At 39.4% G+C, this 16,633-nt stretch overlaps 1 protein-coding gene across 5 annotated transcripts in view; it reads left to right on the top strand.

Moving 5' to 3' along the window:
• Positions 1-16,633, top strand: part of Pkhd1 (PKHD1 ciliary IPT domain containing fibrocystin/polyductin) — a 438,845-nt gene that overhangs the window by 297,161 nt on the left and 125,051 nt on the right. For 4 of the 5 annotated variants that reach the window (XM_050124099.1, XM_050124101.1, XM_050124097.1 and 1 more), the window contains exons 53-55: positions 4,776-4,913; positions 14,747-14,860; positions 15,399-15,486. In XM_050124099.1, the coding sequence (XP_049980056.1) occupies positions 4,776-4,913; positions 14,747-14,860; positions 15,399-15,486 (340 nt within the window). The remainder of the gene's footprint in view (positions 1-4,775; positions 4,914-14,746; positions 14,861-15,398; positions 15,487-16,633) is intronic. The other variant, XM_050124100.1, reaches the window with a different exon arrangement.

The raw sequence follows: 16,633 nt of genomic DNA, 5'->3' as shown, positions 1-16,633 counted from the left end.
TAGACTTTTCTGGGGGAAAACTGAGTTTAAATCTAGGGTTGAAGTTATATGAAATATTTGGTGATTATATTAGTTAAATGAGTTCTGAAATAAAAGGAAGTCCCGGTTCTATGTTAGCAACATCTGTTTTTACAGTTGGGCCAGGCCTTCAGTTTTCTGTTCTTGAAGATGATGATGCATTGGTACAAGACTGGATCTCCTTTGTTTCCATTATCCTTATATCAAGTGCACAGGGAGCTCCTAAAGATGCTACCTCGTGTTGTTTCCAGAGAATTCTTTTAAAGCTTTATATTTCCGATTGTCAAAAGAGAACATGTTCAGAAACCAAACCATATCAAACCAAAACAAACAAACAATCCCCCCAACCCAATTGTTTGGCAAGAGATACTAGAATAATGATGGTGGGTGTTTAGTACTTGATGGATGAACAAGTGGTAAGAGAGTATAATTTGGTACCCAGAAATGCCACACCATGGTTGGTCCTAAGCCCCTTTGGGGGGAAAGACAGTCTTTAATTACATCTGGAACTCATTATTTCTTTTTGGAGGCTCTTTCCAGATCAGCTCTCCCATCAGCCTCCCATTGAGCAACAGAAATTCCAGATGGTTCCCTCCATATGCCAGTGTTCACTCTCTGAAGTAGGATAGATTGGTCATTGACAGAATAGGATGGAAGAGCTGCATCCATCCAGGAAGAGGTGGAAAGTATTGGGCCACAGTTAAGATAGAGGGGGTCTATCATTTGTATGTATTATATGGGTTGTATAACCTTTTATGAGTGATTACTAGAAATGCTTTGAGCAATGCCTCAGAAATGATGCTACTTGTAGAAAATGTAACATATTGGTTCAAATTCACACCTGGACAAAAGGAAACAACTGTCCTTGTAGCTGAGGACAGTTTGGCCTGGCGGCTTATCTGCTCTGGAGCCAATACCAGCATGAATTGTACATTCCATTGTTCATGCCAGCATCACCTCTACAACTGTGATACAAAGAGAACCCCTTCAGCAGAAATTTTTATATGAGATGAATTTATTTCGTTATAGAAGACTTGTGTTGTAAGAAGTAGATTAGTGCATTTTCCAAATAAAGGCAGCTAGAAATAAAAAGGTCGGACCAATATTCATTTAATTAAGGTATAACATCACTTCAAGTCTAAAGTATTATTTATTTATTAAAAATTTCCATCTCCTCCCATCCTCCCATTTCCCTCCCTCTCCCTTCTCTTCCCCTCCCCCTCCATCTCCAGTCTAAAGAGCAGTCAGGGTTCCCTGCCCTGTGGGAAGTCCAAGGACCTCCCCCCTCCATCCAGTTCTAGGAGGGTGTACATCCAAACAGACTAGGCTCCCCAAAAGCCAGTACATGCAGTAGAATCAAAACCCAGTGTCATTATCATTGGCTTCTCAGTCTGCCCTCATTGTCAGCCACATTCAGAGAGTCCGGTTTGATCATGTTTGTTCAGTCCCAGTCCAGCTGGTCTTGGTGAGCTCCCATTAGATCAGTCCCAGCATCTCCGTGGGTGGACGCAGCACCCTTCGCGGTCCTGACTTCCTTGCTCATGTTCTCCCTCCTTCTGCTCTTCATCTGGGCCTTGGGAGCTCAGTCCAGTGCTCCAATGTGGATCTCTGTCTTTATCTCCATCCATCGCCAGATGAAGGTTCAGTCTGGATTTATCTCCTCGGCACAGGAACAGGGACTTGGTAGTCCAAGGACCCTGCAGACAAACGGGTGAGCTTGGGGAAGGGCAGGGTTGTGTGGAACAAAGAAGCCCCTGCAGCAGGAACAGGAGGTGCTATGCACCTAAAGTATTATTTTATTAGTATATCTATCATGGTAACTATATAGTATATCTGTATATAATAAAGTGGCATATAATATATACTATATAGTAATATAGTTAATTATATTAGTAAGAAATACCTGCCACTCATCTGTCATTTTCAACTTCTTGAAAAGTTTGTTATATCTTAAGTAAGGAAAGGGACAAAAACGTTGGAGAGTTGAATTCAGGAAGCTTGAAAGTGCAAAATCTCACCCCCAAAGGAATAACTGTGATACTTTGTTGAATTAAGAGCGGCGGGGCTGCGTCCCCGGCACCCGGCCGCCCACATGGCTAGCTTATGCCTGAAATAATTACACGGAAACTGTGTTCTTTCAAACACTGCCTGGCCCGGCTAGTTCCAGCTTCTTATTGGCTAGCTCTTACATATTGTTCTAACCCATTTCTAATATTCTATGTAGCCCATGAACTGGCTTACCAGGGAGGATCTTAACCTGCGTCTGTCTGGAGCGGGAGAATCATGGCGACTCTTTGACTCAGCTTCTTTCTCCCAGAATTCTCTGTTTACTCCGCCTACCTAATTTTCTGTCCTATGAGGGCCGAGGCAGTTTCTTTATTAGTAAGAAATCACTCCCACATCAATACTTCTCCTCTTGGCAGTCCATCACTCTTGTTTCTGCTGAATTTTTTGATGTGTGTGCCACTTGGTATTGTTCTGAGGACCTAATGTACATTAGATTTTGTTTAAAGTCCTGATAAAATAAACACAGGAGGGAAGAAGTCATGTACTGGTTCCAAGCAGTTAATCTGTGTGTGATTCCCTAGGGCATTCGTTGGCACATTTGGAGTAGGTAGGACAATTCAATGGAAGAATTCCTTCTAGATTAGTATGCAAATTCTATGCATTTGTCATATTTACTTGTGCTGTACCTTTAAGGAGTCTAGTATCGTGTGTGGGTTTCTGTGTATATTCTGTGAATGAAAGAAACATTTATCAACTATGCTTATTGTTTTGTATAACAGTTTTATAAGCAAACACCAATTATGGCTTGGGACACAATATGACCATTTGCACAAAACTTTAATTTTTTAAGTTCTTTAAATAACTATTAACCTCAAATGTCAAGCCACAAACCATAGCATTTCACTGAATATTTCACTCCTTTATTTGACTGTTTTAAGAAGTACCAGAGATGAGGCTGACCTCTTTCTCTGTCTAGTCAGCCATCTTACCTGTAAATAAAGTAATGCACTCTTGTGTTGAAGGTATGTGTGGACTACACTAACCAAAGCTGGAGAGACTTGGTTAATATCTTTATTTCTGACAGTATAATAAGCATATCTCTTTTCATTTAGAAATGATTAGTTTCTTCCCCTAAAAATAGGAGAGGAAGGATTGATGAGACCATGATGACTTGTAGACATGCAATAATGTGTGTATGGAGCTCAAAGAGTACCTTTGAGTGCTCTGACTTGAGTGTGTAGATGGTGTCTTGGGAATGTGGAAGAGATGGGTTGTTTCTCAAGAAGCGGGAGTGGTGGGGATCTCTAAGCAGGATGTGAGGAGTGCTTTATTGTCAGCTGAGATCCCGAGCATTTCCTCATCCAGTGGCTGGTGCTGATGAGGCCAGCCATGGACATACTTGGAGATCTACTACTCTGTATTCAGCTGAGAGAAGTGAGGAGGGAGGGAACATGTAGAGGTTACAGGCTGGGCTAAAGGCATTATGCTGGAAGTGTGTGTGTGCATGGTACTGGCTACAATGCAGTCATATGGCATCCTTTAACAGTAAATACAGCTCGAGCCTGGAGCCTGAGCCTGGAGGCTCAGACTGTAAACTCACGAGGAAGAAGGAGCCAGTTGGCTTGCAGCCTTATAGTTTTTGCCGTCTTTGCCACAGGAGGGCATGGCTGGTCTTCTAAGTAAAGAAATGGGCAAGGGCTAGCAAGACAACTCATGACAAGTTAATTTGCTTGGTCAGGTCCTTAAGAACAGCAGAGTCTATTGTTTCCTGGGATGTGAAATGAGATTATGCTAATAAAAGAACTTCTTTTAAAAATCTGTACACCTGTCAGTGATTGTGATGCTTAAAATTTAAGCAGAAAGATTTATTTGACATCTTAAATTCATGTTGAAGTACTTTAGAGGGCAACACTTAATACTTCAGCATACATGAAATAGTTACTGTTTTAAGTGAAAATGTTTTATTCATACATTACTTTATTGTTAAGATCAGGTGAAAACCATGATTATTTCCCTTGAAGTTATACAAAGAAAGGCTTTCAGGAGAGGATGCAGGGAGGAGAATAATTGTTTGAAGTCACCCATGGGCCCCATAAGCTTGCCAAGCAGATGGAAATCTGTACACATACTGCTTCTCTCCAGCACTTAGTGAGTGTGCACTGCGCACTCTGTATTACATTCTGGAAATTAGGGAATTCTATGTGGCTTTCTATATTGTGTTAGCACCTTAATCTATCAACTCATCTAATACTCACAAAAGACCGAGGAGGAAGTAGATACTATTTTTATTCCCATTTCACAGACAAGACAATTGAGGGATAGATGGATAAAACTGGTTTCCCATCTATCAGGTAGCAGAACTGGGATTTAGAAACAAATTATAGATCTTTTCAAGGCCAAGAGCTTATCTATTGTTCTGTATGCTTTGAAATCTGTCAAAAGTGAGGACCTAGGTATAAAGCATATGCAGTTCATATCTTTATGTACTAAATTAGGGTTGTGGTGGGGGGTGTTTAAGGACAGCTTTAGGCAAGACTTTTGGCCATAACATTGTTGTGTTAAAGAGTGGTAAAACTTACTAATCATGACTGACTTTCTTTCCTACAGAGCATTTGTTCTGGTTGCTGCAGTTGGCCTGATGCAGGTCACAAATTGCCAGAAGCCGGGAATATCCCTGGAAGAGAGAAAGTGGCAAGTGGCTCTTGTTTTAGGTGCACACATCTGAGTAACCTTTTTTTTGCTCTCTGCAGACAGGGCTGTTCTTGTGGATACAGCTCTCCCAGTGCTTAGACGCCTCTATGTAATGGGGACCTTAGAATTCCCTGTGGACAGAAGCAATGTTCTGAGTGTGGCCTGCTTACTCATTGCAGGAGGGGAACTGAAAGTAGGTGAGTAAGTGCGCAGGGATTGGACTGGCAATGTAATGAAAGTCTTGTTCTGGGGAAACGTGTTGTGGGAAGTGGAAGACAGCAACGATCCTCTGCCTGACATAGGCCTGGAGGGCTAAGGCTAGAAATGTGTTTCCAAATACACCTTTAGATGTGGACAGTAGTGACTTCTCTTTGTTCTTTCTTACTGACTCAATCCCCTTTTGTTGCTCTAGAGAGACTCTAAGTTAGATATTCTGGGGCCAAACTCATCACATCTTATACTGGCTCTTTGATTGTAAACAAATAAACTCTAGGGGATCTCCATCTCCTCACTTGTAACAAACACAAATATGAAGTCTACCACAGGGGGATGAGATGTCTAAACAGATGCAGCAGCTCACAATATTTTATAGTAGGTGTTTGAAAAATATTACTTTATCAGTCAGGGTGTTCATACACAAATGAGTAACATGGATTGGATATTTTAAAAGACTTAAATAAATGGACTATTTACAAAATTACATTTGGAATGATGCTCTTCTTAGGGCTAGTAAAGCCAGATATTCTTGCTTCGCTTTGCTATAAAGGGTGGAGAGAATGAGTTGTTCCTGTAATCCAGACTTGGGAGTGTGGAGAGGGTTGTCAGACATATGCGTGAGTGTGAACATGGTTGGGACTCAACCTTCACTTGCGAATGTCTTATAGGGATCATTACTCCAGCCTGTCTCTTCTCAGCAGGTTGGAAGCCAGAGAGGACTCCCCAGTTCTGCATTGCTAGGTCGGTTGCCACCTAGGACACTGCGCAGATTAGAGATGGTGTCTTAGGAACATAGGCACCAACAGAAGTTTCTCAATGAAGTTATCTTCCAGTTATCAGAACAGAAGCAATGCTCCTACCAATAGACCCAAGAAGTCAGTTGACTTTCCAGCCACGCCCCCATGCTATTAGTCTTAGCAGAGAACTTGTCAGCTGTAATTCCCACCCTTTCTCTATGTGCTGCCTCCAATAACGGTTTTCCCAGTGTGCATGTGTGTAAGGCTTCTTTAATTTTGCCTTCTGTACTGGAGCACCTAAGTATACTTTTTCATCTTTTTTTTTAATTTTTATTGCTTTATAAATAATACCATTCAAATTTCCACTTCCTCCCCTCTTCCCATTTCCCTCCCTCTCCTCCCTTCCCGTCCCCTCCCCCTCCCTCCTTAAGAGAGGGCAGGGTACCCTGTCCTGTGGGAAGTCCAAGGCCCTCCCCACTTCATCCAGGCCTAGGAAGGTGAGCATCCAAACAGACTAGGATCCCAAAAAAGCCAGTACATGCAGTAGAAACAAATCCGAGTACCATTATCATCAGCTTCTCAGTCAGGCCCCCTTGTCATCCACACTCAGAGAGTCCAGTTTGATTACATGCTCATTTAGTCCAAGTCCAGCTGGATTTGGTGAGTTCCCATTAGATCAGGCACACTGCCTCAGTGGGTGGACCAACCCCTTGCGGTCCTGACTTCTTTGCTCATATTCTTCCTCCTTCTGCTCTTCAACTGGATCTTGGGAGCTCAGTCCAGTGCTTCGATGTGGGTCTCTGTCTCTATTTCCATCCATTGCCGGTTCTATGGTGATATTCGAGGTAATCATCAGTGTGACTATGGGACACGGCCAGTACAGGCTTCGTCTGTTTTCTTTATTAGAGTACCTTCATCCATCTCTCTCCAGTGGGGAATGACTATATTTTGTTATTTTCATTTCTGATTATGACTATTGTCCCATTTGTTTAGCAGTCTATAAAATTCTCATCTAATCACTGATGGAAATACTTACTAAATAATTGTGTGTTAGTAGAAAGCTATTGGCGGTCACCACTTTCTAACTAGAACTTCTCTTTTCAGGCTTTTGAGGCTGCTTGTAACATGTAACTCGTGGACTAAAAATCTGTACCTTTGAAGGAAGAGACTCTGTGCTTCTCTCCAGCTTTGCTTTAGATATTTCAGATGGTTTAAAATGATGCCTGCATCACTACATAATGGCGTATCTTCTTTCTCTCTGTTCCATCCATGTGTTTCAGGCCTAAAGGTTTCTTATTGGAGCCCATCTGCCCAATCCTATGTGTGTTATGCCTCAAGGAAGGCTTTCAACCCATCTGTCCACACCTACAGAAAGCCCAACATGAGACAAATAATACGGCTAGTTAGTAAACAAACTTAATACATGCGGACATTGGCACAGCATTCTGCCAAAGCAGATCTGCTAGGTGATGCCATTTGATCCAAATCCTAACAGTGTGGAATTCTGGTTCTTGATTTTGAGGCAATGGATGCTGGCAAAAGATATCACCTGACTTTCAGAATCATAGAAGGCTGGAATTGGAAGTAAATTTGAGATCAAAGTTGCATTACAGATGCCAGAGTAAATAAAGTCAGTTACATTCTTCGTTCAATGCTTATCTTACTAGTCCAACAGAACACGTGCATGGGCAAAAGTATAACAGATGAAGAAATTGATAATTATCCTCTGGCTATGATTGTAGTGGCTGATAAAGGCATTCTGAGCAGAAAATCTTACCCTGCCCTTGTAACGAAAAACAAACAAACAAATAAAAAGCCAGCAAACAAACAAAACAAAGCAAAATTTCAAAAAACAATCCTCCAATAAACATTTCTTTAAAAATACTTAGTTTTAAATATGTACATAAGTGTCTCTGTGTAGAGAGGTGCTTGTGGATTTCAGAAGAGGATCTCAGACCCCACCCCACAGCCAGAGCTGGAGTTACAGGCTGGTGCGAACCAATTGATAAGACTGTTGGGGACCTAACTCAGGTCCTCTGTAGGAGTAGTTTGTGTTCTTAACTGTGGATCCATTTGTCAGGCCAGCAAGTATTTCTTAAGAGATGGTAAATTTTATAAACTCAACACCCTTTATCTTTTCTTGCACAGCTTAACTTTTGCCTTTAACTTTCCTTTTATAAACTTACTATATCAGTATGAGTGTGTTTGTGTGTGTGTATGTGTGTATGAGAGAGAAAAAGAGAGAGAGAGAGAGAGAGAGAGAGAGAGAGAGAGAGAGAGAGAGAGAGAGAGAGAAGAGAGATAGTGTGTTTGGTTTTGTGTATACTACAGTGCACTTATGGAGGTTCACGAATCACTTGTAGAGAAGTTGGTTCTCTCCTTCCACAATGTGAGTCTGGGAATCAGACTCGGAAGGTAATCAGGCTTGGGGGCAGGCCCCACTTTCACGTGTTCCTAACTGTCATTGAACATACCACATACTGAAAGTTAACAGTTATCCATGTTGAGTAATATATAGAAATACTTGCCTGGATGAAGAATGAAGAAAACAAGTAAAAATTAAGAAAGAAGTAATTTCTCAGTTCTGGTGATTTTTAGTTCCACATAAATGTCCGTTTCTTGTTCCTTCTCTTCCCCCTCTTCTCTTTCCAATTTCTTCTTTTATTGAACATTTAGTTCAGTGCCAGGCTTTGCTTTGGATTGACTATCTTTCAGCAATTGGGACAAAGAGGATCCTAGAGTTTTTTCATTTGTTTGTTTGGGAAAACAAATGATGAGAGAGTACAATGAACAGGAATGAGATGTTTAGATGATAACATATGTTCTAAAGGAAACTGAGGAGGGAAATAATTTGAAGAAAGGTGCAGGTTGGCTATTGGCCATCAGGCTAGGTGGTGACTGAAGGACATGTTAATGAATCATGTAACTTTAGACTAAAGAGAACAGAAGGATCTAGCTCAGTGTTTCTCAATTTCCCTAACATTGCAACCCTTTAATACAATTCCTTATGTTGTGCTGACCCCCAACCATAACATTATTTTTGTTGTTGCTTCTCAACTGTAATGTTGCTACTGTTATGTGAAGTGTAGTGAACTACCTGATATGTGACCCCAAAGGGGTTGCTACCATGGATTGAGAACTACTAAGACTTACAAAGACCTAGGCCTGGAGAGATTACAGAAGACAACCTCAGCCTTGATGAAAAGCTCATAAAAAGCCTCGAGACAGGAAAATGTGCTGCAGGGTGAAAGATGGAAGGACAGCTGCTGGACTAGAAAATGGTGTAAATTAAGTTTTTAATTCTACTGTAGAAAAATCATTGTGCAGCTTTTAGAAAATTCTTCAAAAATAACTGTGATGAATCACCCCTCTACAGTCTTCATGAGACAACTGAGATAGACAGATATTACTCATTTGTTTTATGATCTTGTATTTGGGAAAGAACAAAGGCGTGTTCAACAGCTGTTGCAATTATCTTTAATACGCCCTTCCCTGCTTCCAGCACTTCTGCCTCTATTAGAAAACCTTTCTTGTTTCCACTAGTAGATCACATTCAGTATCTTATTTCTGGCCTATTCTACCCATTCTTCTTGACCTTACTGTATTCACCTTGATAACATAGTGTATTAGTTCTCGAGTATCCCTTCTATTAAGTGGTAGAGTTCTGTGCGTATCGTAAAACTTATTGTTAGCTTCTGGTAGTATGTGTAATTGGTATGCCTAGGTCTGTCCTTTACCTCAGTGCTTTTATTCCTTAGAAACACCATGCTTTAATGGCTATATCTATGAGGAAGGGATTACAGTTTTAATATTTCAGTGACCAAAATACATTTATTTCCTGTAAGAAAGGAACTGAGCAAGTACGAAAACAGAGTAAAATTTGGTGGTTCAAGTTGAGATTTTACAATCCTTCTTGGATACAGTCTCAAAATAAACATTGGTATGTTGATTTGTTAATGTGTGTTTGTTTGCTCTGGAGCACCTGCTTGCACCCATCTTTTCCATTTATGTGTTCTCTTAAGTTCAAAATCGCACCTGGCTTTGATTGTCAGCGAATGAAGTCCTAGGTGTATGGGAGCTTCCTTCATTGCTTCCATGATTGGAGCTTTCTCAATCCCAAAGAAAAAAAAATATAGTTTACTGCCTTCTCAACTGGCAGTTCAGCAAGACTCACTGGATTATTAAGTAATAAGAAGTAAATAAACCCGAGAAAACTGTAGGTTACATTCTTCTGCCTAAAGCCATGGTACCACTGAGCAAACAGAAAACCATGTGTGTGATGTTTGTTAAAAATAATTTATCAGCAGATAGAGAGTTGGCTCAGTGGTTAGATCATTTGTTGCTCTTGCAGAGGACCTAGATTCAATCCCCAGCACCCACATGATGGCTCACAACCATTTTTAATTCTAGTTCCAGGGGATCTGACACTTTCTTGTGAAGTTGGTGGGCACTAGACATGCAATTCATATACATATGTACACATAGGCAAGACACATAGAATAAGAAAATAATTTTAAAAATAATATATCAGCTTAAAATAAACAGTAATGTTTTCTTTCAAGCAATTACACTTTTCATATGTACATGTACCACACATATTTCCACAAAGACATGGTTCCTGAGAGCTTAAGTGGACCACACAGCAGCCAACCAGGTTTCACACTTACAGCTTATTATTCTTAGTAGTTATCTATTATATAACCAGATGTTTGCCTTATCACTCTTATTATCCATTTTTTCCTTTTAGTTCCCTAGATTCCTGCTTTCTACAATTGGAAGCTATACTGTTAGGCACGTATATGTTTAGGATCATCATAACTGATTCACATTTTTATTACTATAAGTTGTTTCTCTTTACTGTAGTTTTCTGCAAGGAAGTTGGTCTCAATGAACTAGTTCATCATTCTATGAAAAGTTTTAAAATTAATTCTGGCGACACAGCTCACAAAGAACAGAAAACAGGCACAAGGAACCAATGTTCCAGTTTTAAAAGTTTTGAGGTAAAAGGTGGACTGTTCTTATAGCTGATGGTGGGGGTGTGTCGCTTAACCCTGACTTAATTGACAAAGAAAGATATGAATAAAGATGGACTCTGAAGAGTTAGCTGGCATGGCATCCCAGGCAAAGAGAGGAAGAATTTGATGAGGGACTTCCTGTGGCTCAGCTATGGAGCTCATTAGAAAAGGAAAAAGAAGGGGGGTGAGCATGAAATATAAGCACTGCTTCTCCTTGTTTGCTGTTTCAAAACCTTTAAAAATATTTACCATTTTTTTGTAAATACCATGCTGAAGAACTTTTAGGATTTGCTCAACTTTATCCATATTGAGTGCTGAATGTTTAGTTCAAACTTTTTAATATATAACAGGAGGCATGGCCATTCTTATATACTCCAATTCAAGAACATAGTACATTCTTAGGAATCAATTAGCGTGGAGCCAGGTATGGCTGGAAAGTTAAGAACTGGGAGAAGCAAAAACTGTGCACAGAAAGATTGGAAAGGTTAGACAATTATCCTGAATGTGTCTGTCGACTACAAGGTGTGGGGGATTCAGGGTGATAGAGTAGGCTTAAGTGCAAACTAGGCTGATACCTGATTCTATCATAGAGATTTAGTTAATAAAGTAATAAAGGCTCATTTCCCTTTTTCTTATGTTTTGAAATTCATGGAATCCATTTGTAGCATATCCGCCAAATCAATAATGGTTATCTTTGGTATACCAGAACTTATTTTCTTCCATCTCCCCAGGTGATTTTAACATCTGGAACCAATTCTTTTCCCCCTCCATTGCCCACCATCATGCTAAGTAATAACAACTTTGCTTTACTTCTCCTCCATCCTCCGCATGTCTTAGGATGGTATTTATTAAATCTAAGCCCAATGCCACTTAATAACAGCTATGTAGCTTCTGACTAGTGGTGTAAGCTCTTCTTGCCTCAGTTTCCTCATGGGAATCTCTACAGTCTTCATGGAAGACACGTGAGGAATGTAATGTATGCAAAAGCAGCAGTAATGTCTTCACAACACAGTGCTGATTATCGCCCATCATATAAACTACAACAGATTTATAAAGGCAAGCTAAGAGCCCACTGCATCATCTCAGAGCTAGCTACTCTTATTTATTGGTAAAGTCTACATTGAAAAGAGCATCTATCTCTGGGAGATCGAGAAGACAATGAGGACAGCAGCCTGGGAAGCTTCCCTTTCACCTGCTTTTAATATCTGGGAAGCACTGTATTTTAATGTAGAACATCATCCCTTTCCTTCTCCTGCCTCTGCCTGGTTGCAGAGTAGTTCTAGCCTCCATCTTTCCCTCTCCCATGTTAAGAAAAAGATTCCAAATTCTGGTCGCTCCGGATTCTGAAAGATCACGGCAAGCTAACTAATTTTGCCCAGATTTTCTGTGAAGGCCCCACATGTGCTGCAGTTTTGGGTTGCATAATTGATTTAATCTCTGATTTTAGAGAAATGCGCAACTCTTTTTGTGGGACTCTGCATACATTTCTCTAGGGCAAAAAGTGTCCTACTTTTTGTCTCTGGTATCTGTTTAGTGCTAGGCCATTTTTTTCCCCTGTAAGATTTTACCCTAAATGAAATAAATGAAATCGCAGTTGGAAAACAGCTTACTGGACAGACTTCTTGCAGCAAGGTAAGAGTCACACCAGGCACATTTACTGAACAGTCCCCAGTTCTTTGCTCCCTTTCTTCTTGCTCTCCGTGTCTTTGGGCTCAGAGGATACCTTCATTTCCCAGCTAAGACACTGTGGCATCTATACAGAACCAGACCTTGCCTTAGTGTTGTATAGTTGGTTGTTTTTACTCTTTTGTTCTTTGGGGTCCACAACCCAGCTCTCAAATAAATACAGCAGGAGACTTATGAATGCCTCACCTTAGCTTGTCTTGTTTTCTTGCTAGCTTTTTTTTTTAGTTTAAATAATCCCACCTACCATTTGCCTCTTGGCTTTTATCTTTCTCTATTTCTGTATACTTTTCTTTCTTTTTTACTCTGTTGTTAGTTGTATAGGTGCGTGGCTGGCCCCCAATGTCCTCCTCTCCTCCTCCTTTTTTCTTGCTCCTTGATCCTTCTTCCTAGATTTTTCCTCCTATTTATTCTCTCTGCCTGCCCGCCCTGCCTATCCTTTCTTCTGCTTGGCTATTGGCTATTCAACTTTTTATTAGACCAACCAAATGTTTTAGATGGGCAAAGTAACACAACTTCACAGAATTAAACAAATGCAACATAAAGGAATGCAACACATCTTTGCATCATTAAAATAAATGTGCCACCACATAAACAAATGTAACACATCTTAAACATTATTCTACAACAGTGTTGTAGCATGAATACCTAAGCCATACTTGCCCTTGACTCATGTGCTGTGCAATGATGTGGTATTTCCTTTTGTATGCTGTGATTACCATTAATGAATAAAGAAATGTCTTTGGACCTATAGCAGGGCAGAACTTAACTAGGTGGGAAAAACTAAACTGAATGCTGGGGGATAGAAGGACAGAGTCAGAGATAAGCCAGGGAGCTGCAGCTGGAGGCAGATGTGCTGAAACTTTGATGATAGGTCACGACCTCATGGTGATGCACAGATTCATGGAGATAAGTTAAATTAAGAGTTAGCCAATAAGAAGCTAGAGCTAATGGGCCAAGCAGTGATTTAAATAATACAGTTTCTGTGTGATTATTTTAGGGCTAAGTGGCTGGGAACCAACAAGCAACCTCCTTATTCCAGTGCAAATTGATTTATTTTTCTGAATCTTGCTATCAACACTTTTTTTTTTTTTTTTTTTTTTTTTTTGCTATCAACACTTCTAACAGTAATGGCTCGTGAGGATGATTTGAGAAAATACACATAGACCAAACAAACCCCAAACTTACACCAGGTGCATAGGAAGTCCTAACTAATAGGAATGTGGAGTGGTTTTTTTGCTGCCTGAGAGAAGAATAACCAAAATGACAAATAGATGATTTTAAATTTAACAATTATTCCATACCATATTTAACAATCACATTTTTTGTTGGTTTAAAGCAGAGACTCATTTGATGGCTGATGGTTTTCGTGAGCCTGTTTCCACAGAATATATATTTTGGGGAGGACTTTTATACTGCTTATTTCTTCAACAATGGCTTCTGTAAGAATAACATAGCTTTCCTAGGTCTGTATTCATTAATATCATATTAGCAAGTCTCTGAACATTCATCTAACTGTAAAGAACATGACTGTTTCTTCCAGAGATTGTTGGAAGCAATTCCCGTCTGTCTGTCATAGCCTTATGTTTTCTTTGTTGCAATGATGCTAAGAGAACTTGAAGAAAAACAATTTATTACTGGTTTGATAAACCATGATTGTTTGAAATCTGCTACATACTGCTAGTTGGATAGATTTAGATTCATACCCAAAGCTTTAGGCCTCTTTCTATGTAGATATTTACATCAAAATAAGAATCATGCTTCTTAGATTTCTGGTGAACACTAAATGCTAAAACCATGTGAAGGAAACACTAATTCCCACAACCATGGTCACTGTATTAGCCAGGATTCACTGTAATAATGGTTTTTAGTACATCACTCCTATACCTCAGTGGTTTGTAAAATGAGTATTCACACTAGACTAGGTGAACCTGACTCCAGTCTGCTTGCTGGAGTCAAAAAACTTCTCAGGGTTTTTCTGAATGTCTCTTCATTTAAGAATCCAAGTTCTTATAAAAGAGGAGCTATATAATAGAGAAGAAATGTGGAAAATACTTGGCAAGTATTTACATTACCAACTAACAAAAGCAATTACTATTTTCCATCCAAACATCACTAACCCAGACTGTGTCACAAAACCCGCCTGGAAAATAGGAGCTAGTAAAGTGTATTCTGAGTCTATGATGAGAGGTAGCAGATGATTCATGAATGATAACCCATACTTCTTCAGAGAGGGTTGTAGGAACTCATGCTTTCTGCTGTCATTTCATTGATATGACCATTGCCTCTTCCCCATACAAACAATATCAAGACATTTACTCTGGATTTTTTCTTTGCATTTCAAATTATTTTAGATGATATACTTTGCTTTCTTAACAGGTACTTTAACAAATCCCTTAGAAAAAGAACAAAGACTTCTAATTATTCTCAGAGCCTCAGAAGAAATCTTTTGTGACCATTTTGATGGAATACGTGTTGACCCAGGAACAATTGGTAAGAGTTAAATATAATGTATATTAATAATATAATATGTGTGTCTATGTGTCTGCAAAAGAGAGAAGACAGAAAGAAAGAGCAAGACAAAAAGAAAAACAGAAAGGCAAAGGACTTCCATTTCTTGGACAGCTGATAAATTCTGGAAAGTTTATATTTACTCTTTGACTTTTGCACAGTCTAGGGTATATCATAAAATACCCAAACTGGCTGTCTTCCATCAGATCAAAGAAGTTTTGACGTCACCGTAAAAGCAGAAGGACATACCACTTTAAATTGAACTGGCTCACCATTAGATGGTGTTTCTCCACTTTTAGATTTTCATTATGTTCTGTAGCTTTAATTTCTCTGTAGGTCTTTGGGTTATATTTGACTTGTTATAATAGAAATATTCTTTTTTAAAGATAAGATGGACATAGTTAGATATAGATTATATGACCTGTATTTTTGTGTACAAACCTTTGAACCATATTTCACTTATCTGCCCTTAATTAAGATGGAAATATTTTCTTAGTGATTTGTTGATTCAATTTTTCAGGAGTTTATGGGAAACTTTCCCTTCACGGTGCTTATGCTAAGAAATCCTGGGTACACCTTGGAGCCGATATTGCACCGGGAAATGAGAGGTAAGGAAAGAATTAGAGATCGTTATTTGTTGTTATTGTTTCATTTAGTTCTCTGTGATATTTTATTGTGATATGAAATACTGAGCAACATCATTGAAGGCAGGGTGACTAGAGAAATTAAACATGTAACACAGTAAAAGGACAAAAGGAATGAAATGTAGGGGAAGCACACTGTATACTAAGGGTAGTTTTAGAGAATGCATACTTTTTCAATAATGTATTCCTTGAATACATGTATTTCAATAATGTGTGGGTTCCTTGAGATAAGACAAAGAGTATGAATTGAAAATGCAATAGTGAGGATTGACAAGGCACCATAGAGACACTGACAGAAATACGGGCAAGGCAAAACTTATGAAGATGAAGGATGGATCCATCACTTCTTGAAGGGAACAGGTCATATGAAGAACAAACTGACAGAGATCTTCTAAGACTTTGAAGATAAGATAAAGAGATGAAAGTAACAGAAGATACGATATTCTAAGTGAAACCCAGAAAGTGGAAAGCTCCTCCAGGAAATTGTTCTTAACACAAACCAGGCCACCTCCATCAGAATGAATAACAGCAACTCTCACTGGTTAAAACTGAGAAGAGTAATTTTAATATGGATAAAGGATATTAAGTATAATTATTGTGACATTATATGATTCTGATGGTGCAGGAAGGAAATTGAGTTAATAAAGAAAAACAGGGGTCCTCAAACAAGGGGCCTTGTTAGTATCTAAAGTCCAAAGAACATGGAGTTCTGATGTACAAGGGTAAAAGAATGATCCTCCAACTCCAGGGGAAAAAGAAATGACCATTTCATCTATCTATCCTATAGATAGATAGATAGATAGATAGATAGATAGATAGATAGATAGATAGGATCTATCTATCCTGTAGATGGTTTGTCTAATTCTATAGCTTTTGCTCTAAAAATTAGAAATATTCAGAAGGCTTAATTCAGTTCCATGCAGGTTCTCTAGCTGTCAGCCCAGAGTCCATGGACTCCCATTACCTTAGGACATCTGTCTCTGTGGTTCCCAACCATGATCTTGATGTTTCCCCTCCCTTGCTCATATGATCCTTCCTCCCTCTCTTCAGCTGATCTCCAGGAGCTCAATTCAGTGCTTGGCTGTAGATCACCACATCTGCTTCCATCAGT

This window comes from Alexandromys fortis, unplaced genomic scaffold (assembly GCF_014885135.2).
Source record: "Alexandromys fortis isolate MF-2015 unplaced genomic scaffold, M_Fortis_MF-2015_v1.1 scaffold_207, whole genome shotgun sequence".
NCBI classification, from domain to species: Eukaryota; Metazoa; Chordata; class Mammalia; order Rodentia; family Cricetidae; genus Alexandromys; species Alexandromys fortis.
Note: the sequence above shows the minus strand (reverse complement) of the source record. Positions and strands in the feature narration are given on the sequence as shown.